Source organism: Aristolochia californica, unplaced genomic scaffold (assembly GCF_029961685.1).
Source record: "Aristolochia californica isolate CCGP_79_NKW_82.1479 unplaced genomic scaffold, dmAriCali1.0.hap1 SCAF_7, whole genome shotgun sequence".
NCBI classification, from domain to species: Eukaryota; Viridiplantae; Streptophyta; class Magnoliopsida; order Piperales; family Aristolochiaceae; genus Aristolochia; species Aristolochia californica.
In genome coordinates this window covers 39,931,362-39,955,341 of record NW_027182268.1, presented here as the reverse complement: position 1 = coordinate 39,955,341, position 23,980 = coordinate 39,931,362, and the positions used below count along the sequence as shown (strand labels likewise).

Genomic DNA, 23,980 nt, shown 5'->3' with positions numbered 1-23,980 from the left:
GGTTTGATATCACTAGGCACTTAAGAGGCTTATTGATCAAACTTATAACCTACCATGACTGTTGAGCTTGAAAATGAACTCCTGGAACAAAAACAAACCTCATAAAACAAAAGCGCCGTGCAGATCATTTTATGATTTCAAGAAGTTACCGAGGAATAACTGAAGGTAAAGGTCTTCCTCAGAAGATTTTCCATCCAGGGAGAGAACATGGATGGACGCTGTGGTGTGCAGTAGATAGCTTCCACAGAAGCTGAAGCCTATTTGCCACCCGATGCATGTAAAGGCATTTCATTATTACGGTTTAGATTACTGGGTTGCCAGTAGCATGTTCATTGAAATTCCGCAAATGAAGCCCAAGCACAAGCTACACTAACTCAAGATAAATTTCTTCGTAGCTCCATTAATGAAAAAACTCACCAAATGTTCCCTTCTCACTGCTGTGTGGTCTGGAGCACGACTGGGAAAGAGAAACCCATCTCCTGCATACTTTATCCGAGAATGCGTGGTTGAAAGGGAAGGAAAAACCCATCTCCCCTGTAAACTTTAGAAGATTGCAGTTCAACGAATATATAGTCGGGGAAGATTGAAGGCAAGAGTCGTCGAGCTTAGGAAATGCCTACATTGTAAGCGTTCTGGTTCGTTCTGTCGACTCGTTATTAACAAGAGTTGAGCAGTTGTCTTTATTGCTGCTAGATTCTGCTTCAGTTATACGTCTTTGTCCACCCTTAAAAAAAAATTGAAGTTGAGGAAGAGAAGCATGAGCAAAAGCTGGAGATGAGTTTGGATTAGGCTGGACGACAATAGCATTTGCAATTTTTTTTTAAAAGGTGTAGGGATGGAGAGATCGAGTGGGCTCTTTCTGAAACATTTGCGTATTCAAAGGGTTAACTTCTTAGCTTGTTCTAGTCCTTGCCTTCCATAATAGAAAATCAATGTTTAAATTTAATTATTTATTTTAAAAAAATATTATAAATATTTTTTAAAATTTAATAATTTAATAATATTTATTCAATTATGTGGCATCCTACATGGTGACGTGGTTTCCTGATGATGTGGCTGTGACTATTTGGGTGCTGATGTGGTGTAATGATTGTGTCACAATGGAGTCAGTTAAAGTTAACATGTGACATTTATAAGCACTTGACCGGTAAAAGTTGGATATTTGTGAAAGTAAATTAAAAAATTGGTTATTTGTGTGATTATGTTAAAAAAATTATGTAATATCCTTAAATTCTTTAAAAATTATTTACTTGTTCATGACTGATCCAATACGAAAACTATTTGGTACAAATGGTTGAGATAACCATTAATCATGATCGAACGACTGATTGATAACCGTCAATCATGATCAGATGGCTAAGATAGCCGTTGTTGATAATGATCGAGCGACTTTGATAATATTTCACATGTTTTATACCAAATAACTTTTCACATGGGATCAGCCCTCCTTGCTAGTTTTATAAATTTCTTCTAAGAGCATTTCTCAAAATTGTAATGGATCAGCCTTGACCTGCAGGGTTTGGACGAGGCCGTCGGGCTAGGGAAAACGGGTTTGGTTTTATAGATGGGTTCGCGAACCGGCATCACTGCCTCAAAATCTCATTGGTTCTGTGGTGGAAAATTTCCGATTCGCATGTGAAATGCCGATGCATATTACGATTTAGGAATTCCGATTCGAAAGGACGATGCTATCGTGCTAAAATCTCTTTTGTCGTTTTGTGTCTTTTCCCTGTTTTCATTTTCGCGTCTTCGCTTGCAAGAGATCTCCAAGAAGCCGATCTCGCTCTGCGGTCATGGATTTCTGGCAGAAAGCTCAGAGCTTCGCTGAAGAAGCAGCGAAGCGTTCGCAAGAAATAACCAAAGAAGCTGCAAAGAAGTCACAAGAGTTAACCAAAGGGGCCGCCAAGTTCTCTCAGGAATTCGTCTCAGAGACGGCCAAGAAATCAAAAGAATTGGCTGTCGAGGCAACCAAGACAGCCGATCTCATTAAGGTTGAGGCACTGAAGCGTGCAGATCAGATTAAAACACTCGCAGAGGGGATCTCGCCTCAGATTCCTCTACAGATCTCGACCTCAGAAACAGCGGCTGGCACTGAGCAATCAGAGCTGGAGAAATTCGGCGTAACTGATGAGTTGAGGGAATTTGTGAGGGGAATTACGATCAGTACGTTTCAGGATTTTCCAATGGAAGGTAATGCGCTGTCTAGCGGTCACTATATATATATATATTGCTTTTTCCATATCGCAAAATTGGAGCAGTTACACGCTGAATGCGTTTTAGGTTAATTTTATGGTTGGAATCGTGTACTTCGACTAGCCTTCTGAAAATGTCGCATGGATCAGGGTGTTAGTGACTATCTGTTTGGATTTTATCTTGTATTCAGTCACCATTATTAGGTACGATGAAGTTAAACTTCTATAGTTGGATAGAGTACGGAAATATATCAGTTGTTCCTTTAAAACTGGACGTATACAATTTACACTTTTCTTGGTGGTTACTTTTATCGGGTATGAAACACTTAACTGTTGGGTGCATCACCTTCTCATTGAAGGAATTTGTCCCGAGTTGCCTGCATTCAATACTGGTCAATGTAATGGATGAAAAGGTGTTCGTTGTGCTGGAAACTAATTGCTCATTATGCTGATGCGTCACATTTATCGGTTTTGCAGATGAACCAGAAATGTCAGAGGTGCCCGCGGTCTCAAATGTTCGCCAGGATCTTACACAATGGGAAGCAAGACATGCAACTCTAGTACTCTCAACTGTAAAGGTATCTTCTTTGTTTTGGTGTTTTGTTTTCTATCACCCAATCTTTCATTTTGGGTCTATTGGGGTTAGAAGTTCTACCCAGCTTCAGTATTGTTTCATTGTGTGTCAAATCTTCAATAGGAGACCGATAGAGGTTGTGTGCGGGATTGATCTCAGATGAACTATGAGCATCTAAGGTTGGTCCCTTAGTGGGCTAGAGTTAGTGGGCAAGTGTTTCAAAAAATGAAGGCAACTCCTGGTTTTCTAATGCTTATCATTTTATTTCATCTTTTTTGTTTTCTGAGTTAAGAGTGGTTTTATCTTTATTTCTCCAGATAGTGTACAACCATAGGAAGTGACATTATTCTACTTTATAACTGTTCTTGTTACTTAATGAATTATAGATCTAAACTCCTGCTGAAATTGCTGTTACAGGAAATTTCAAGGTTAAGATATGAATTGTGCCCACGCCATATGAAGGAAAGAAAGTTTTGGAGGATATATTTTATACTTGTAAACAGTCATGTTGCCCTGTAAGTAACCATATCGTTCTGCTAGAGTTGACCAAAGCCTTTTGAATCACGTGAAATTGGATAATTAGATTCCATGGAGGAAAGTTGTGTACCTGCTGCTTTATGCGATCTGGATGGTGATGGTTAGTAGGGTTTAAAGGAAATGTTACTTTTCCCATGTTATTAACTTTAAGAGATTCTTCCCAATCCAAATTCCCTTTCTCCTTTCATACAACTTTTTTCTAACAACAACAAAAATAAAAAAAATATGGATAGAATAAAATGAAATTGACTAGTATGTCTATTACACAAGCTTATAAAATGAATTATAGGATTATTATCAAATGCAGCCTTCTCAGATGTCATATTTCCAAATATAGCCTTGTAGTTAGAATCTATAGGACAAATATGGCCTTACCAGTAGTCCATTTGTTACCTTAATGTAAAAAAGCAAAATAACATATCACTGTAATTTTAGAACGAAAATTTCAAAATTTTAGATAGACAGGTAGATGGACAGAGATAGATGAAAATATGGATAGAGTGAGAGGTGGGAGATAGAGATAGTTGTCCCCGGAAATAAGGAGGGCCACACCATTATGATCTTTGATACTAACTCCAAAACTAGCCTGCCTGGGGTTTTTTGAAGAGTCAAAATTTGACTTGATCCATCCTTGAGGAAACACTACCATTTAGTGAGAGTGGGAGTAAATGATCATGAAAGTTCATGATGGACTTCCAGTATCTTCTTATCATTGGGCTGGGAAAAGGAGGCATATGTCATTGGCTACTCAATGACATGGCCCAAGGTTCTGGATAAATGCTGGAATGTTCATTTGTTTCTCTACAGTAATTTCTGCTTTCCATAGGTTTTCCCATATTTAGAAAGAGGCCAAGAACAGCACTGACTTTCAAACTTCATGAAAATCTGGATACAAAGGGATAAATCATATTTTCTGAGGATTGCCCCTTATGCTGATATGCTGAAAGAGCAAACATGTGGTGCATTGATTCTTCATATTGAAATTGTGTGCTACAGGCTGCCTCCTTTTGCTGGTTCATTAAGTGTGAAAGTTTTCTCATGTGTCATAGTCCAGGCGAAATGGAGTTCCCTGTGTGTGCTGAACAAATTTCATGCATACCGTGCTTTAAAGCTGTAGTGGAGTGAGAGTAGGTTGAGGAGAGAGTATAAAAAAGAGGCTACAAAGAAAGCACCTGCAGAATTTGAGCTCCAGATAATAGAATTCTTTCAATGACCGCCTAAGTATGATTTCTCCAGCATCATAGTCTTGAGACTTCAACAGCTTCATCACCTGACAACCCTCATCTGAAATGTAAATCCTACCCAGAATAAAACCCAAAGCATTTCTTGAGGCTCTTACTGAAATGTCTGGATCTCTAACCATTCAATAGAGCAATAGAAAGATTACATGAATGGATCATCTCTAAGCAATGGATTTGACCAGAACTTGACAGTTGAGCCTTTGTTAACTTGAACTAGATGTTTTACACTTTTCAAAAAAAAAAACTTGAACTTGATGTTGAAAGCTTGCTACTTTTGTTATAGCTTTCCATATTCTTGTCCCTCTTTGTGGATCTGGACCAGGGGGTATCCTGCATCCTTGATCAATGTTATATTTTCTGGATATTCTTCTCCACATTGAATCTTTTCTACTGCAAACTTCCAAAGCCACTTGGATAGAAAAGCTGAGTTCATCTGCTGTATTCTCTCGATTCCCGAATCGACCTTGTTGTGTTGACAGACCTGTTCCCATTTTACTAATGGATAGTCTGTTCTTGAGATCGCCGCCATAAAAATCTCCTTTCTATTACTTCATGTTAGCTGCTGGCCTGCTATTGCTAGGCAGGGAAGATTGAAAAGGAAATGTTGGGTAACCTACCGAAGTAGATTTTTTCCTTGTAGCTCTGCTTGCAAATGAGAGCCCTTTCCATGATGTCATCTTTTGTCAGACCTTTCAACAATGGGGTTCCAAAGCTGCTTGGTAGGCCTACCAATAAAGAGAGACAACACAAGATATGTTGAGGTCAAATCTATGACCATGTGCCATTATTCTAATACTTCTGAATTTGTACCATATTGGCCTGACTTGTTCCGATTTTCTCTCTGTGCTGAAACCACTTCTAAGATGGAGAGCATAATCTTGAATTTTAACCAGCTGATCCTCTTTTCCTTCACACAGAATAATTATGTCATTCGCAAATTGCAATAGGACTCTGAGTTACTGATTTCCAGTGCTTAAACCTGTGACCTATTCATTGTTCTAACCTATTTGAAGAGCAGATGGGAAGGGCTTCTCCCTGCCTGAAAGCCCTAGAGTTCTTGATGAATCCTTTTACTGAAGCATTTAGGAGAATAGAGTTGGATGCCTATCGTATACAGCTCGATATCCATCACCTCTACCTCTCTTTGAATCCTATCTCGTCAATTAGAAAATCTAGGAATTGCCAATTCACTTTGTCGAAGGCCTTTTCTGGGTCTAGCTTTAGCACCTCTCCTTACTGCCCAATTATATTATAGTAATCAATAATCTCATGCACCATGAATACCAAATCCAGGATCTGTCTTCCTTTTATGAATATTACTTGATTTTCATTTATGACATAAAAAAGAAGCTTTGCTTAGTTTTAGAGATAGCACATTTGCAATGATTTAGTCACTAGATGGCTTATTGGACTAAATTTAGCTGGTGTGGCTCCCTCCTTAAGGATTAGACAATGAAAGATGAGCCTATGCTCTTGGCTACTATGTTATGTTCATAAAAGACCTGAAACCAACTTACAATATCCTAGCCAACCTTGTAAAATTCAGAGTTGAATCTGTTAAGTTATGTGTGGGCTTGCCCTGTTTCAATCTCTTCTATTCTAAATGATACTTCAATGCTCCCAGCCACTTTGGTTGAAATTCTCATGATTTGGAGGTTTGTTGCACCTGGCCTTTGAGGTATGTTGTCTTGATTTAATTCTGTAATTTATGGCTTCCTTGCTTGATGTGGACTGAAGGAGGATCATTTATTTCTTCTATGGTGAACTGAAGCTATGAAATGGAAGAGTTGGTGTTCTAATCTCCTTCGCCGATTTGAATCTAGATCCTATTCCTGATATGCTCTTTTCGCTGAGATGGTGCTTTCATATTCTTCTGTCTAATATCTTTGATAATTTCAACAAGGTCAAGTGGTCTTGATTCTTTCAAGATGATGGACATTCTGATTTCTATCTGGCAGGAAATCTTTCTTTGTTTCAAAGCAGCCTCTGTTTGCACAATTCTTTAGTTTTAAGCTTGAGGCACTTCAACTTTCTAACAAACTTCAAACTTGCTGGTCTCGTCAAGTCCATTTCCTTCAACCATCTCTTATCAACTGAACAAATGTCTTGTCTTGCGGCCACCACTTTCGAAGCAAAAAGTGGAGGGCCTCCCATAATTTTTTGTTACACTCAAGTATTATTGGACTATGATGTGGTACTGATCTTGGGAGGCACATCCAGAAGCCGAGGAATATTTATCCAGCCAATTTGATTGGTTTCAAAGGATTGGAGGGTAGTGACCTTCCAACCATGTCAATGTGGCTCCATCTGGTGGTGGATAAATTAAGCAGTGTTCATTCATGAATTCTGAGAATTCCTTATGGATGTAGTCATTCTGGTTTAATTGCTGAATCTTATCAAGTTGAAATTGCACCCTATGCAGCAGGGCAAATCCCATCTCGGTTCATTCATGAATTCTGAGAATTCCTTATATGGATGTAGTCATTCTGGTTTAATTGCTGAATCTTATCAAGTTGAAGTTGCACCCTATGCAGCAGGGCAAATTCCATCTCGGCAATATTTGATGGAGGTCCTCCCATAGTTCTTGAAGTGGCCTTTTTTATTCATAGTATAAATTTTCTTTCAAATTTTATTAAAATTAACATCACTTGATTTAATAGATTGTATTGGCTGTATTTGAAACTAGGCCATATTTAGAATTGATTGGGTGTATTAAAAAATTAACTAAACTCTACTCATGTATGGGAATTGATGCCTAAAAATAGTACTCTACAACAATTTTTATCAATGAGATTGGTGCTCTCAAAGTCTTATGATCCAAAATCTAATACTTCATCCTCAGTTTTTCAAATTTACCTTCATAGTGTGTCTGTCCTGTTTGTGGTGATCTGCAAAACCATTTTCTATATGTTTTAACGTTATGATGATATGGATTTTATCAATCTAAGGTGGACCTAGGTGCTAGTCTCAACTAGTTACTCTTTGTATGTAATTGCCTTAGAGTTCTGACTCTCTTTTTCACTCAACATACACTGGTTGTAAGAAATCTCTATTTAATGGAATTATGCTGTGAACTTGATCATAAGTTATGCTATTGATTATTGAGACCGGTTAAGTGCTGGACACTCAATCTTCTAAATAGTTGTTAAAGAAGGTGAACTTGATGGCTATCAACTGAGGTATTTTTTTGCGATGTCCTTGTGTTAGGTATGAAAAGAGGTACAATGAGGAGCCTAATGTGAAGGCACTATACCAAGATGAAAGTCAAAACAAGAAGGAAAACCCAACCACAGTGGTGGCTTCTAAAGTGGAAAGCAAAGAAGTGAATCAACAAAATAAAACTTCATCATCTGCTGACCACGACTTGGATGTATTTCTTTTGGGGGACCTTGGGAGCAGTGATGAGGGCCCAGGTACTTAAAATTCCTTTTCAGTCACTTCATTTATTGTATATTTTTCCAATTTCATTGAATTCCTCTTGATTCTTCTATAGGGTAAGCAATTCATGCTGTAGAATTTTTTAATGACTTGCAGAACATTTTTCTTATGTCCATTTTCTTTGACATGTTTCCTCAAGATATTCTTGTAATATAATTGTTAGTTATCAGTGTTCACTTATCAATATAAGTAATATTAATGGGTATTGAAAGTTGACACACCTTCATGTTGAAGATATGCACAAGAGGAAAAAGTAATCAGACAATAGAGGGAAGAATGTTCCTATATTTTCTAATTTCTGCCTTGTGAGGGTCAGTTTGACAGGGTGGTTAAACCAACTTGAGGATAAGGTAGGATTTTCTTCCCATGGGTTGGGGGTGCTGGGGAAAAAAAAAAACTGCACAGATATAGGGGAGGGTTGAAGTGTGCAAAACTTGCCCTGCTGAAATTATTATTTGTATAAATTTAATTCTTTTTTTTTTTATAAAATTTAACTCCTTTTCTGTATAAAATTTAACTTTCTACTGATATTTATTCTAAATTCGTGTTAAGAGGCACTGTCATTCATATTTTTGTATAGAATAGAAAATTACTATTTTATAATACGATTTGACTTAAAATAATTTTAATTTAGTACCTGTTATACTTTTCACTAGTCTGGGCAATGCGTGTGTTTCCCTGCATGAGCAGTGATAGGGTAGGTTTATGTCCTGTACTCACAAAATTGCCATCCCTGTTCCTTGGTATCAGCAAAATAGATTGTGGAATGGGTTTTTGGAAAACCCCCATTAAGAAAGGAAGTCAAAACATGATTCATGTGCTAGTTGACTTTGTATCCTTGTGGTACTTCTGTATTAATTTTTCTTGTATCTTTTTTTGCCTTTATGTAATGGTTTCAATTCTTTATCATTTAATTTTTAAAAACATTATTTTTTTAGAAAATTTGAAAAAAAATTAATATGATAGTTTTCAAGTTAAGAAGCATTCTCTCCGACTTATACCTATTTTCTTTACTTTTTTCTGTTGAATGTTGAAATCCCTTACCCTGGTGAGGCTTGAATCCAATACCTCAAACTAGAACCCTCCTTCCCATGCACCCACACACACACACACACTTGGCTATTGAATGAAGGCCCAATCCTGATTTTTGTTGTGCTTTTTACTTGTTGAATACCTTATTGACTTGTCTAGAGAGCTACAGCAAATCTCTGTTTGTTTCCTTTTTTGAGTTATGCTGTAATGATTGAATAACTGTCTTCCTGAAACTAGTCTTCATTCCAGAATGCACGAATTCTTATCCATGACATGTCCAAAAGAGACTAAAGAAAATACCTCAGAATGAAATGTTCATCATCATGCTTTTATTCAACTTCATAACATGCTATCCTTGGGTCCACTACATGGATCTTTCCCCATTATACCTTATCACTTGCTACCTTTTTTAGGCTTTACCCTTCTAGTTTCATCCATGTTATGTTTTGTTCTTTCCTTCTGTCTTGTTGGCCCATTAACTGTCATTGACAAAAAGATGAATTAGATTTACATTATGGTTTTACCTTGTCTGTGACCCTGAAACAACCTTCCTCAATTAGCTTATTTCATGAGATCAATTATGTCTGTCAGATGATGTGATTGAGGGGCTTTTGCAATTATTTCTTAGTTTTACTTAAACAATCAAGTTCAATATCTTTTGCTTCCCTTTCTAGGCTTTATTCTACTATCTTTTTTATTATTTTCGCTTATATTAATAAGGTAGTTCTGTGTTTTATACTTATTTTCCCTTTTTCTCTATTTTCATTATTTTTTCCTTCTCACTTTTAGTTTTTATGAACCAGTCTAGTTTATCTTTGAAACATCATTATGTCACATTTATATTTTGATAATATCCTTGAAGTGTCAGATGATGATGATGGCGAATTTGATGATGATTTCGACAAGATTGTCACCAACTCGGTAAGCTAGAAGTCTCATGCATCTTCTGGAACTCCTTTTCTCTGTTCAAAGCTGTATCTTTTATTTCGTTGGGCCTTCAAGTTACATTCTCATGAACTATTTTATATTGGTTAACTGCAGTTCCATATTTCCTAATTGACCTCCCTAGAGATAATTTGAGAGATAAATATAGAATATTTCACCTTTCTGATTCCCAGATGTACCACCAGAAAAAACCTTTGTGCTGGGTTCTACTTTGTGTAGATAACCTTTGATGCCTCTCTGTCTCTAGAGGTAATTCTAGGGATAAATATCAAACATTTCACCTTTCTGCTTCCCAGATATACCACCACAAAAACCTTTATACAGAGTTCTTAGTGTAGATAACCTTTGATGCCTCTCTGTCTCTAGAGGTAATTCAAGGGATAAATATCAAACATTTCACCTTTCTGCTTCCCAGATATACCACCACAAAAACCTTTATACAGAGTTCTTTGTGTAGATAACCTTTGATGCCTCTCTCTCTTTGTTGTCCAAGCAATGTTGAAAAAAGTGTACTAGTTGACAATATGGACTGAGGAAGGTGCTTGTCTTTTGTCTATATAAATGCTCGATTGGTTTGCACTGGTCAGTGTTTTAACTTGGAGTCACCTGAATCTGGCTCCTTACGCACTCAATTAAGGTTCTTCGATTTTATTTTGGTTCCCATACTCAAATAACATGTAGGAGTTTTATTCCTAGTTGGCTTCAAAGAAAGTAACAACACTTGCTGGTGGTTTCAAGAGATAAAGACTATTACAGTTGTCTATCAACTTTACTACAACTCCCCATAGTTCAGTAGAAGCTCATGGTGGCGTAGTTACTGGGAGAGTCAGAAAGTCTTTCTCTGGCTTTTCAATTCTAGCATCGAGCTCTGTTTCAGGGGAAACAAAGGATCTAGCTCCCTGCAATTGTGGTCAGTTATGCTAATCATACTTATCTAAAGGCAATTTTTCCCTCAAATGTCATTTAGGAGGCCCAAGGGTAGAAGTTATTTTTAAGGCCAAAAAAGAAAAATCAAGGAACTCTCAATATAATAACTGAGGTGGGTTACTGGCTAGGATTTGGGCATTTAGGATGTAATGGTCTAGGGCAGTAAGTAAAAGTATGTCAATTGTTTCAGTTTTTACAATGTTTATGCAGATAATAAAAAAAATTGTGAATTTTTTATGTCAACCAATTGCAGGCTTTAGAGAGTGATGGAGAGGCTGAAACAACAGCAAAGCTCTGAAAGTAGAACTCAAGGTTCTGGAGGGTGAAGATATTACCCCTTAAACGGGGAGCAAGATTATTATTCATCCCAAGATGGATATCCGGCAGTAAGACGAGGATTGGTTACCTCAACATTTTGGGGGTGATGGGAGATTCCTGTTCGCCTTTGTTAGTTGGACTTCGATTCAAATGTAGAATTAGGGAAGGGAACTACAGAAATTGAAGAGGGCCTCGTGCTCTACAGTGTACATGGATCAAATTTCAAAATGGTTTCATATCGGTTCCGATAATATAAACTCGTGTTGTTTACGCAGAAAAAAATATGTATAAACATGTGTGGATCTTTTCGTCCTTCCTTACCCCAAGTTTTTTAGATTTTCATTGGGTGCTTAGTGTATTCTTGCACTTGGCTTATATTTTGCTTAAAAGTTGACAATTAGGGGGATCCACTTTCGTATTAGATGGAGCTGAATATTACTACTGTGTTGGCGGCTTCAAGGCCCAATTCAGATTCTGGAGTAATCAATAGTCATCACAGAAGAGCTTTCATTGACGAAATTTTGTTGAAATCTACATCTAAGCCTAAGAGGAACACTTTAAAAAAGACTAGACCAGAGACAAATGATGATATCAAGGAGGTCATCAATGGCAAAATGAAATTCAGAACCATGAAGGGAGAGTACCGTGAGAACATCAACACCACAGGATCATATTCGCGGCTATCTTCCTTGCAGTGACGCAACTCTGATCCCTCCCGTCTGTTACATGTGTTTTTTTTTCTTTTAAAATGAAATACGTACGTTCTAAACACTGTCGGAGAGGAATCAGTTACGCCGTCAAAGTGAGAGAAGAAGTTTTATCACATTAATAGCTTGACTCATTTCGCAAAAGGGCAAAAAGAAAGCCATTGAAGCTAAATAAATGAAGCCCTAAAATCACTTCGTCATTTCGCAAAAGGGAAACAAAAGGCAAGAATTAAATTCCATCTGACCGAGTTATGATTTGAAAAAATGCAGATCGATCAGACAGAATTAGCCTGTCCCGACGAACAGCAACAGCTTGTATGAAGAGTACCAGGAACGATTTCGATAGCTTAGATTTGACTCTCGCTGTATTGGAAACGCGTTGAAAAGGGCGCAGCAATTCTCTGGAAAGCTCGATGAGAAATGACATATTTAATGTCGGAGGATCGACAACTGAGGTAGTTGGGTTAATAAGGCTTTGCGTTATGTCAAAGGCCGTATGAAGGAGGACGTTCTACTTGATTGGAACGAAATTGCACAGCAGTTTGGCACTTATTAATGTCAAATCTTTTGCTTTTTCACTTACAGTACAAAATGTTTTTGGTTTCCATTATTTGATGATAATTCAATGTTGGTAAGTAGTTTACATGTATGCTCGTTTACTTGGTACACTCTAGCTGTTTTCATGTCCTGCACAATCAATTCAAATTAACCGTGATGTACTTATGACATTCTACCTGTAACTTGTCTCTGTCAATAACATTATGATGTGTAAGTACCGGATGCAAAATGGTTGTTCCACCTATTCCTTGCAAGGAAGATTTCTATTTAAGAAATATCCTTGCTGTCTCTGCTATGCCGGGAGTGGTGTCCTGGTTTGGTTTCTGTTCTTGGAATCTCCTTCTATCTTACAAGTGCCCTAATTTTTAGTAGCGTTTGTATTTTATACTTGTTTGTGATCAGGAGCTTGCTAATTAAGAAAGTATGGTTCAGATTAGCTTATTTGATGTTGATGTCCTTTTAAGTTAAGGAGTTTAATGTATTTCATTTTTTTTCTAATGCCCTTTTGTTGTAGTATTTTCTTTTTGATAAAATAGTCTGAAAGGAAATTGAGAATGTATGCTTGCCGAATGATGATTCTACATTTATTTTATTGAAGAGCGTAAATTTATTTTAAGTGAAATTAGTAAAAAAGTAAAAGTCATAGTTTTAGTAATCTATATGTGGAAAATCTGTAGGAGGAGCTGAAAAAACTCTTTTCATGTACTGGTATACATACCTTATCTTATTTAAGGTAAAAAAAGTCACTGCTTGAGTTTTTGCTTTGTCTTCTTTGCAAGTTATGCTGTTTGATCCTGAAAAACTTCTAAGATCAACTCTTTTATCTTCCTAATTCCCTCTATGGCTGCTCCATGGCCCTCATTAACTTAGTAAGTTGTGGCTCCTACTTTCAGGTGAGCGGTGTTAGATCTGGCACTGGCTCAAATCGTAGAGGATACCCTTTAGCTACTGTCTTTGTGGTTTTTTGCTTCCAATTTTAAGAATATGCTACTGCCGCTCCTAGTCTATTAAAGCATCCCTATCAATCAATCTTAGCATCATGCCAGCTGAAGACTATCTTCCTGTTGCTAGAGATAATTTTGCAAGAGGAGGCTTTCAGCCTGATGTCCTGGTTATGAAATGTTCCATTGATGGTTAATATTATTAAATCGTCATCTTTTCTTGGACCTGTCACATCTAGCTAGTATTTACTACTTCCTTGAAGTCTGGTTCTGTTGTTGATCTCTTGAAGACAGTGACCTTGATCATTGAACAATGTCATTAGATAAAAAGGTTGCATCAATAGTTGTAAATGCACTTCATGTCTCAGGCTAATTGTCTGAAAGTGAGAGGTGTTTTGGTGGGAAAATGTTCCACATTAATATGAGGTTGAACAGATCCTATGTTTATTAATTGGGAAGAGACCTAATATCTCCATGTCATTTTGGGAGGAATCGGCCCAACTTTGACATGTTCTTAGAGCTAACTCAAGCTCATATTTATGTTTGGTGTAACCTCTTTACCTAACTCAAGCTCCTTACATGCTAACTCATTTCAAGATCTTGTAAGTTTTAGTGTCGGGAACAATGAACTGTCACCTAAATGTTGAAAGTTGACTTTGTGGAGGAAATTTACCTCCAATCTACTTGAAGTTCAGAAAAAAAAAAAACAACTCCATCCCAAAATAACTTGCCAAATAGGAGGCATATTGCTTAACTTTATAACTCATTCACTTCTTTGGGATTTTTTCCCCCTTCACACTCATTATTGCTTGTTAAACATTATGTGTGATCATCTTCTTTTTTTGTTTGGTCTCAGTCAAAATTTCTTCTCACGGATGCGTAAATATGATTGTTTTTTTAGGTCTGAACTATTAATAATATGGTGCTTGTATGAAATTGAGGTAGCTTCTCTCAAAATGTAGCTATTTTCAGAAAATGTGGTGCATTGATTGATTTGTTGATTGTAGGTTGTGCACTTTAGTATGAGTTGAGTTGCTGTGAGTATCTTTAATAGAAATGTATTACTGTAAGCTGACTTTTTTGTGCTTCCTATGGTGGTTCTTCTCATAGTTTGACATGCTTGTAATGCATGCAGGCTATCTTCATATTGGTACATGTTGAGTGTCCCCTGATCACAACTTCCTTGCATATACACTTGACACAACTGGAAATGAATCACTTTTTCTGCAAATGAAAGACCTCAGAAATGGATGCAATGTCCGAAATCAAACATTCATGTGGTAGTTAGCTTGGCTTGGGCTCAAGATAGCAGTACATTGTTGCATACCATCTCTGACGAGACGCAGAGGCTATTTTGGTGCATACTTTGCCAGAGCATCTACATTTTCTGTTTTTTCCACTGAGATTCAAATTTAATAAATGAATCATATATATTTGGAACTAGAAGATATCCCAGTAATCAGAAATTTAGATGACAGGCTTTTATGTGTCTTACACATCTCTCCAAATAATTGGTTGTTACTGGAGCTACATTGATATTATTTACAGCTTAGAAGATTTTTCCCTAAGAAAAGTGTAGTCTTTCCATCACAAATTTCTTCAAGGCTCTGGTTTATCAGCCCACTAGGCTTTTTTTTCCTCCTTGTCTTTTCCAGTGCAGTCACAAGTAAGGGGTGTTTCATGTCTGTTTTATATTTGGATGATAGCTTCTTTTGTTCTCTGATGCAGTATATGTTCTCTCTTATGTTGTCAATATATTAGCTTCCTTGTGGTGCATCAAAATCTCAGTACCATCTAACTGCATGCTTCATTATGACACTCAAAGTTGCGGTCTTCTTTGTTCAAATTACTGGATATCATTCTTCCTGGCATAGCTGTCATCATTGAAAATATGGACATGTTCAATGGGCATTTGGTGCTTTATCTTCAGAAAGGGATCTCTTCACTTTTTTCCATTGAAACAAGGTTCTACCGTTGCTTCAATCTATTTTATATTGTTTTTTTTTTTTTTTTTTTTTTTTTGTACTTGTACTGGCAAAGCTCTTTTATAGATGAGAAGAGTAGTAATCTCGTTATGAAGGTTTTTAAAACTTTCGGTTACTTTGGTTGGACAGTTTAAAGATTTTCCCTAAGGCTATCATACATCATTTTCCATGGTTGATACATGACTTGATATATTGGAAGTGTTGGCTATGGCATCCAATTTTAACATTCTCAATGATATAACTTGTGATCTGATAAAGATAAACACCTGATATGGGTCTCACTCTCATTCAATGAGCCTTTTATCATTAGATTAGATTACTCCTTAAGGGCCTGATGAGAACTGCCATTAGGTCTAGCCATAACCCAACCAGGCCAACCAACTGGGAAGTGGAGAGTCAGATAGTAGGTTAGAGATTATTTGGCCAGCATTTTGTGCCTGAAGATCCAACTCACTTTCAGGTGGATTCAGTTCAGATATGAAAAACCTTTGACCTGAGCTAACATCTACATACTCAAGCCATTTCTTTTCCTATGTGTGTGTGTGTATAAGAGAGAGAGAGAGAGAGAGAGAGAGAGAGAGAGAGAGAGAGAGAATTTAAGTGTCTGATGATATGGTGATGAAGATAATGTGGACCACCTATTGGTTGATTTATATATTATCTGAATGAAGAGGTTGACTGTTACCCCCATGACCAAACAACCTGACTGTTCCAAAGATTTTTTCGAAGGCATCACTAGAAGTTGTTCCTGTGTCTCTTTAGTTAGAAAGGAACAAGAGAAAATTCCAGCACTCACGGTTCTATAGGACATGTCATAGAGTCATCCATATATCTACTACTTATAGGCTCTTCCTTGCCCCCCACCAATCAAAGGTGGAGGAAGTTAAATTTTGATGGATCATCTCTAGAAAATCAAGGTCCAGCTGGCTGTGGTGGAAGCCTAAAAGATCACATGGATCCATTATCTTTCTCTACTCAGGTCCCTTGGGGCATGCACAGGGGCAGAGGCCAATGCTCTGCTCAAAGGCACGAAAATAGCAGCTCAGAACCACCTTGGCCCCTCATCATACTCATGGGCAGCTAGGAAAACTAAGCCTCCATGGAGGTTAAGATACATATTTGATGAAACGACAGCTCTCTCCTCCACTTGGTGAACTGAGTGGAACACATATCTAGATCTGCAAATAGTCTTTCTGATTTTCTAGCTTAGGAGGAAGTGTCCCAGAGGCCGCTAGTCATTGGGAGCTCCTTCCTGTTATAATCTGGGGATATATTCCCTCTTGTACTATGTTTTTTCCCCCTTGCTCTGAATAAAAAGCCTTCGCCAATTTCAAAAAAAAAATGTTGTCTGACCTTTTGAAACACTTTGAGCATGTTGAGTCACTCAAATCTTGTCGTTTCCACTCTAAGACGTGCACAGTGATTGCGCTATTATGTTTATAAGGTGAGGGTAAATCTTCGAACTTAACCGATGTAGGACTCAAATATTGGAAAGGTGTAAGTGTAAACCATTTTTATCTGTTTGATAATTGTCCTTGGGAGGGGAAGCTAAAGGAATTTGTTAGGTTGATTTTTCTTTGATTGTATGTTGTAAACGGGTGCTTTTTCATGTTGCTTTGCAGCATCGCATGAATATTGAGAATCTGAACTGACTGCTCTATTATTTGTACTACACGCTGCTTTGAATTTTGGTCCTTCTGTGATGGCCTTCGACTATGAGATTCGCAGGGTTGGAGTCTGGGAAGCTGCCAAATGGGTGTCGGTATGTTCTCGTTCAATGATCTTAAAGACAAGCATGAATGCAGGGCCATTTTGGTAAGGGAGGCCGATACAGTCAATGTGAAGAGATAGCCTTCGATTATGCATTTCCAATTATGAAGAAACCAGTCATAGATTTGCCAACCAATTGCTTGATTTTCTGCATTATGAGTGATGAAGCATGGCCGGTAAGGAGTGTCTTAATTCCTCATCCATTCAAGTACAGTCCTTGTGCTTTATCCCTAAATCTGTCGGCCGGTGTATCTTTTCAGCTGATTGATATGATTTCCATGAGCACCGACTTCTTGGATAAACACTTCTTGCTTTTGTACTATTTTCATGCCGTCTCTTTTCCTCTGATAACAAAAACTGTATTAAAGAGGTCCAGCCTGTGCAGATCGACGTGGTTGCGAAACTGTCATATTCCGTTCATCCCTTTGTGTCAAATATTTGATCCAATGTCAGAGACTCCAAGTTTCTTCTTTTTCAGGTATTGTTGCTGCATTGTCTTAAGGAGAGGGGGGGTAACAATTAACAGCAAAATCGAAGAGCAGATTCGACTCTTCCAACTCTACTTGGTGGGGAGTTTGGTGAAACCACTGATCGTCGTGCGGATTCTTCGGCTTTATAAAAGATTGCAAGCGGGGACAAATAAGAACTCTAGTCACCTATAAACTCATTTGTTCAGAAAAAGAAAAAAGCAAGGTCTGTTACTGTTGAGAGACTGAAAAACGAGGATGTTTTCACATTTAAACAATCCTGAAATTCACCGCTCTGAAGCGGGCGAAAACACCACCAAGAACTGAGCGTATGGTCCCGTGGTAGAATAAAAAACAGAAAAAGGGAAAATAGGGATTACTGCTCCAAGACGAAATCTTTCATCATATGATTGGATGGCGTGCGAGACCAATGATGTACATCGTCATTGGGCTCGCTTGATTAATTGAGAATCTCGGAGGGGCCGGTCGAGGATCTTTGCAAAGTCAGACAGCTGTCGAGCTCACGAGCTCTGAGTTCAGAACTTCAGATCGATGCTGGAGCAGGGATTCGTCACCGAGAGTTGAAACAGGAAAAAGTAGAAAATAACCGAGGCCGAAAAAGAAAGCGGCTTATCATTACCGACGTCGCCCGCTTACAGCTATTATTTACTGCCACGTGCCAAAGTGGAATTCACCGTTTTCGTATCAGACTGTATGCTCGCATATTGAAGGGGTAAGAAAATAAAAGAGCGGCGGGACCAGGCCAAGCTTTAATGGTTCAAAAGTGACGTTACCTGAATTACAAGCGACTGGATGTAAATGTATTTGAGGAAGATGACAAGAACAGTTAGGTTGAATACCAGAAGAAATATTAGATGAGGTTGGTTGGTTGAGTATTTATGCTTGTACTGGTTTGCTCCGCAATACAGCGCGTTTGATCATCTTCTCCTTCTCGCTACTCTAACAAGCGAAGCATTCTTTTATGTCTACTTCACTTGTTATGAATCAGCGAAGCATTCTTTTATGTCTACTTCTCTTTGTTATGAATCTTAGCGTGATGAGACCACACCTAGACGTTCTGTACAGTTCGATTGGAAATAACTCAGAAGAAAACTGGCAATGATTCCCACTTTTGACCAGGAAGACAAACTGTCTTGATCATTGTCTGTTACTTTCTGCTATCACGGCATGGCAAACCAAAACCTCCATTTGCTTGTCCGTTAATGCCTAATTTCAGACACGCGATCTGCTTACAAGAAGAAAAGAGTTCGAATTAACGTCCGCTACATAAAACTTTATGCTCGACAAGTTTCTTCTTCAAAAAGTACATTTTGTTTTTTCTAATTTTGAAACAAGACGTAACTATTCTCAGTTTGGCTGGCGATGAAGTGGGTGGCACAACCTGCGGAGCTCCATGTTAGAAATCCAATCGAGACGAACTTTTCCAGTAGTAGCTAAAACGAACTTTTCCGTTTTTAAATCAACTCAGCTGAAGAAAGTGTTGATGATGGCTGACAACTTTAACGAGGAAAGTGACAGAAAGTCTAAAACTTACAAGGCTTAATCTTGTTTTTAATATCCCTTTACTTGTCAATACTTGATTTAGACGCTGTTAACACTCCGATCCCAGACTTAAGACCTGGTCACAAGCAACTTCTTAGATTTACAGTTGATACCAGCCATGTTTCCCGCCCCCGTCTTCGACTTCAGGGTGTGGTCACCGATCAAGATAGAGTCGGAGCCGGAGGTGAAAGACATGGTTCGGGTCCGACACGGTTTGTTTACGGTGGTGATCACTTTTTCTTTTTTTCCCGTGAGACATTCTGCGCGGCGCGGGGCCCTGATAAATGTTGCTATCACCGGAGGCGATACGTCAACATGTGGTAACTAAAAAGAGGCGCTTGACCGTTCTGACAGAGGCCACGGCAACCGCCGTTAGCTGCAATTTAACAGCTCCGCCGACAAGCTAACGCCGTCGAGTCGTCTCGCACCGGCCGGTCAAGGACAAGGTCCCGCGCCCACTCGCCACTGGCCACTCGCGAGACGTGGTCGGTACCTCGACACTTTAACGCAGACTCCCCAGCGATCGACACGCGTTGGCATCGGACGGCTGAAAAACGTGCCAGATTGGAAGTGGGTCCCTCTAGCATGTTAACCCAGCTGGTCATCATTTATTGGCTTACTTTCAACTGCGGTTAAATCCTGACTCGAGGTTAAAACCGAGGTTACGGTCGATAGATCGACCGCCTTACGGAAGGGTCAGGGGTCTGGCTTTGCGTATATACAAGACCGTCGCGGAATATTTTGCCGCTTTGAAAATAGCAAGAAAACGGAGAAGCCTTCTCTCTGCGTATTCCGGCAGCCAGCAGCCACTCGGTTATCTCGACGGCTGAGATCTCGACGTCGTTTGGCCTGGCTTGGACGGTTTATGACAGATCGACAGCGAAACTAGGATTGTTTTGACTGGACTTTGTGTGTCGGAATTGTGACAATTCTTGGTGAATCTTGACGGGGCATTATTTTCGTGGAGGCGTTTCGATTGCGTCCAAAATGCGGCTGGCGTAGCTGGTAGATCTTGGAGGAACCTTTCGGGGATGTGAGTGCTGGCTAGATTTTTTCGTGAAGGCAAAAAAATTCCCCGCATTTGGTGGAGATTCGTTCTAAATATGGAACTCCAACTGAATCTCTGATGCGGTTTCTGGAATTTCGTCCGCCTTTATGTTAATCTTGGAGGTTATAGATTCTGATACTTCAATCAGACAGCAATTTTGGGTTTCAAAAGTTTAACGCCGTTTTGAGATCTTAGTTCTTCATATTATTCGCTTCTTTGCACTTTGTTTTATACTGCATTCAACGGAATCAAGGAGCCTTTTGAAGTTTGGAGAGGTTTGTATTTTGAGAGCCGCGTTTTCAAGGGTCATCTTGTTTCAGGGCAAGGAGGTTGCTCGTCGTGTACATTCCTTCTGACTTTTTGGATCGGTGCCGAAAAGAGCCCCGGCTTACATCTCCATTTTCTGGCGGAAAGGGAAAATAAAGCTGTAGTAGCATGCTTTAAATGCAGTAGAGATTATGAGTTTACATGGGGTGTAAGAATGTGCCGAGTGGACAAATCTAGTTACGTCTTTACAGAACAAGAGAATCACAGGCTGATGGGTGTCAAATATTTGGGTGATTCAAGGATTGAAAAGTTGAAAGGTTCGATGGTCTCTCGGCCTCGGATGAAGCTGTGGATAATTAGGGCCACAACAACTATTCTGCTGTGGACCTGTGTCGTGCAGTTGACGGCATTGGGAGAGCTATGGGGACCGAGAGTGTTGAAGGGCTGGCCTTCTTGCTTTACGCCAGACGATACGCATTTGGCTCTGAAATCTGCCGTTCCTCAGAGGATTACCCTTCCACCCAAAAGTAAGTTTTTCGGAATGATGGCAAATGTCTTTTATTGATGAAGTTTTGGAGAATCTTTAGAAGTAAGCACGGTTCTCATATTTTGTCTAGGGACTTTGTTTTCACGACAGATGATGAGAGGCTTTTCTTTAGTTATCATCGATTTCCTTTAGCAGCATGTAATTAAAGCGGGTAATAGTTTTTACTTGTTTAGAACCTCTGCTCGGAAAAATCCCCGTTGAAGAATCGAGTTTCTTGTGTGACGCAGATGATTTCTTTTAGTTTTTAATTTTTTTCCCTTTTATTTATGCTTGTAGAATTGTTTTGCTTAGTTCTTTTTTGAGTTTATTCATTTTCTTACTAGAATGAAATTCCTGTCACTGTGGGATGTTGTATGATTAATTTTCCAACCTTTCGTAGGAAGTGTTCCTTTGCGTTGATGTATCTTTTATTGCTTGATGTTGGCTAAAATGTTTTTCGATTTTTCAGGGGTGTACAAAAACAATGGCTACTTGATGGTGTCTTGCAATGGAGGACTTAATCAGATGCGTGCTGCAGTGAGTAATGCATTTTCTGTTTTATTATTCAAGTGCTGCTTATGATCATCTCTACTTTTGGTCATCTCATCCTGTTTGTATTGTACAAATAGTTGCTCTGTTTTCTTAACAATTTATCATTTTTCTCATTGCTGTATAGATTTGTGATATGGTGGCTATAGCAAGATATCTAAATGTGACAATTATTGTCCCTGAGCTGGATAAAACTTCCTTCTGGGCAGATCCAAGGTGAGAATTACTTTTTATATCAAGGCCAGAATTATTTGAAATTTTGTGGTTTCTCCTGGAAATCCTGATCCCAAATGTTGGCTATTTGCTTAATGATTTTGTCACCTGTTTTTTAGTGAGTTTGAAGACATTTTTGATGTGGACCACTTCATTACATCCTTGAGAGACGAGGTTAGAGTGCTGAAAGAACTACCACCTAGGTTAAAGAAAAGAGCAGAGCAGGGAATGGTCTACTCTATGCCACCCGTTAGTTGGTCTAACATCTCTTACTATCTCAAGCAGGTCAGTGTTGCCTGGTTCATGTTGTACAAGTCTATATTGAAGTCACATGATGGTTTCTAGCTCATGTTTCACCTGTATATATGGAAGTAACATGATGACTTCTGCTGCTTGCATGCAACAGATTCTTCCTCTAGTACAGAAGCACAAAATTTTGCATTTGAATAAGACTGATGCACGGCTTGCAAACAACGGCTTGCCCATAGAGATACAGAAGCTGCGGTGCCGTGTGAATTTCAGGGCACTCAGATTTACTCCTCAGATAGAAGAGTTGGGCCACAGAGTTATCAGACTACTGAGGCAAAATGGACCATTTATTGTCCTTCATCTGCGATATGAAATGGATATGTTGGCATTCTCTGGCTGCACTCAAGGTTGCAATGATGGAGAGATAGAGGAGTTGACAAGAATGAGGTAAGTATTGTTGTTTTCGTTCAAACTAGCAATAAAGTTTCTCTCTCATCTTCTCTCTTAATTTGTGATCAATCTATCCTGCTAGGTATGCCTATCCTTGGTGGAAGGAGAAGGTCATAAACTCAGACCTGAAGAGGAAAGATGGTCTTTGCCCTCTAACTCCAGAGGAAACTGCTCTTGTCCTGAGGGCACTTGATATTGACCCAAATATCCAGATTTACATTGCTGCAGGAGAAATCTATGGGGGAGAAAGGAGAATGGCTAGTTTAGCATCAGCCTTTCCAAATCTGGTAAGTAGATTTTTAGTACTTCTAGAATGATAGATATCAACATCCTAATGTTTTACTTATCGAATTGTTTTTGGTTTAATCCTTGTGAAACAGGTGCGGAAGGAGACGTTGTTGGAGCCATCAGATTTGAGGTTTTTCCAGAATCACTCTTCTCAGATGGCGGCCTTGGATTACCTGGTCTCTCTGGAGAGTGATATCTTTGTCCCAACATATGATGGTAATATGGCCAAAGTTGTTGAAGGCCATCGCAGGTATTATCACTAATTGTGCTGGCTGAGGGTGACTTTTATTTTATAAGTTTTGTGATAAGAAAACTTGTACTGATAATCTGGTTGTATATGCAATGTTTCAGATACTTGGGATTTAAAAAGACAATTCTATTGGACAGAAGGCTTCTAGTTGATCTAATAGACCGGTACAATAATGGGTCTTTGAGCTGGAGCGAGTTCTCGTCTTCAGTGAAGGATACTCACACGAATCGGATGGGAAGCCCGGTAATGAGAGTGGTAATCCCTGATAGACCTAAGGAAGAGGATTATTTCTACTCAAATCCTCAAGAATGTCTGCAACAAATACGCGAATCATCGAGTAAAAGTAGCTGATTGGTGACCATCCTCTGGGTTTGTGATTCTTTGATTGCGATGATTTACAGCTTGTCACAAAAATGTTGAGGGGAGATGTCGAGGAGGAGCTGTCTGATATCGAACTGGGGGATTTTTAGATCTTTACTGGGAGGCAGCTGAGTCACATATGTAGATGCTATATGTTTATTTATATTTTAGAGCAATAATTTCAAGTTTCATGTACAGAGTTCTCTCCCCTGCCCATTTAAGCAGGGAAGCAGTCAGCTGCATATGTACAAGATAAGGATATCAAAAGAGAGAGAGAGAGAGAGAGAGGATTCAAAAGACATTGGCTCATGTTAAAATCCTTTTCTCCACTAGGAGGTTGAACTATTTCATCTGGTCAGAGGCAGGCAGGGCAGCTGTTGAGTTAGTAGGGCATGTCTTGCCAAAAAGCAAATAAGTGTAATGAATAAATCCGTTGGTGAAAGGTGATAGGGACTGCAGATGTTGTAGGCGCCCGTGATCTTCCTCACCACTAGTCGCATTTTTGCCAGAATCCTAATGCCCAGTCCCTGTGATCCTTTTTTTCCATTTAACTTTATTGATGTCAAAATATGCCTCTACGAGGGT

The 23,980-nt window shown here is 38.8% G+C and overlaps 2 protein-coding genes across 3 annotated transcripts; both read left to right on the top strand.

The window, feature by feature from the left end:
- Positions 1-1,679: 1,679 nt before the first annotated feature.
- On the top strand, positions 1,680-11,700 carry LOC137936825 (protein DOS2-like). 2 transcript variants are annotated; one of them, XM_068781727.1, is made up of 6 exons: positions 1,680-2,190; positions 2,670-2,770; positions 3,184-3,281; positions 7,752-7,957; positions 9,883-9,935; positions 11,140-11,700. In XM_068781727.1, exons 1-6 carry the CDS (start codon positions 1,794-1,796, stop codon positions 11,182-11,184), a joined length of 900 nt encoding a protein of 299 aa, XP_068637828.1. In that variant the 5' UTR covers positions 1,680-1,793; the 3' UTR covers positions 11,185-11,700. The 2 variants fall into 2 exon arrangements, with proteins under 2 accessions (XP_068637828.1, XP_068637827.1); XM_068781726.1 differs by having other exon boundaries at positions 1,682-2,190; positions 9,877-9,935.
- Positions 11,701-19,915: 8,215 nt separating this feature from the next.
- On the top strand, positions 19,916-23,940 carry LOC137936641 (rhamnogalacturonan I rhamnosyltransferase 1-like). The gene is made up of 8 exons (XM_068781444.1): positions 19,916-21,037; positions 21,506-21,573; positions 21,713-21,801; positions 21,918-22,083; positions 22,205-22,494; positions 22,580-22,784; positions 22,878-23,035; positions 23,137-23,940. Exons 1-8 carry the CDS (start codon positions 20,725-20,727, stop codon positions 23,384-23,386), a joined length of 1,539 nt encoding a protein of 512 aa, XP_068637545.1. The 5' UTR covers positions 19,916-20,724; the 3' UTR covers positions 23,387-23,940.
- Positions 23,941-23,980: the final 40 nt, after the last annotated feature.

What these genes read in the sequence shown, in the direction of transcription:
- LOC137936825 (XM_068781726.1), top strand. Translation starts at nt 1,794, where the DNA reads ATGGATTTCTGGCAGAAAGCTCAGAGCTTCGCTGAAGAAGCAGCGAAG. An exon ending in TAGTACTCTCAACTGTAAAG is followed by an intron (nt 2,771 to 3,183) that starts GTATCTTCTTTG and finishes TTGCTGTTACAG; the next exon opens with GAAATTTCAAGGTTAAGATA. An exon ending in ACAAGATTGTCACCAACTCG is followed by an intron (nt 9,936 to 11,139) that starts GTAAGCTAGAAG and finishes AACCAATTGCAG; the next exon opens with GCTTTAGAGAGTGATGGAGA.
- LOC137936641 (XM_068781444.1), top strand. Translation starts at nt 20,725, where the DNA reads ATGTGCCGAGTGGACAAATCTAGTTACGTCTTTACAGAACAAGAGAAT. An exon ending in GATTACCCTTCCACCCAAAA is followed by an intron (nt 21,038 to 21,505) that starts GTAAGTTTTTCG and finishes TCGATTTTTCAG; the next exon opens with GGGTGTACAAAAACAATGGC. An exon ending in CATCAGCCTTTCCAAATCTG is followed by an intron (nt 22,785 to 22,877) that starts GTAAGTAGATTT and finishes CTTGTGAAACAG; the next exon opens with GTGCGGAAGGAGACGTTGTT.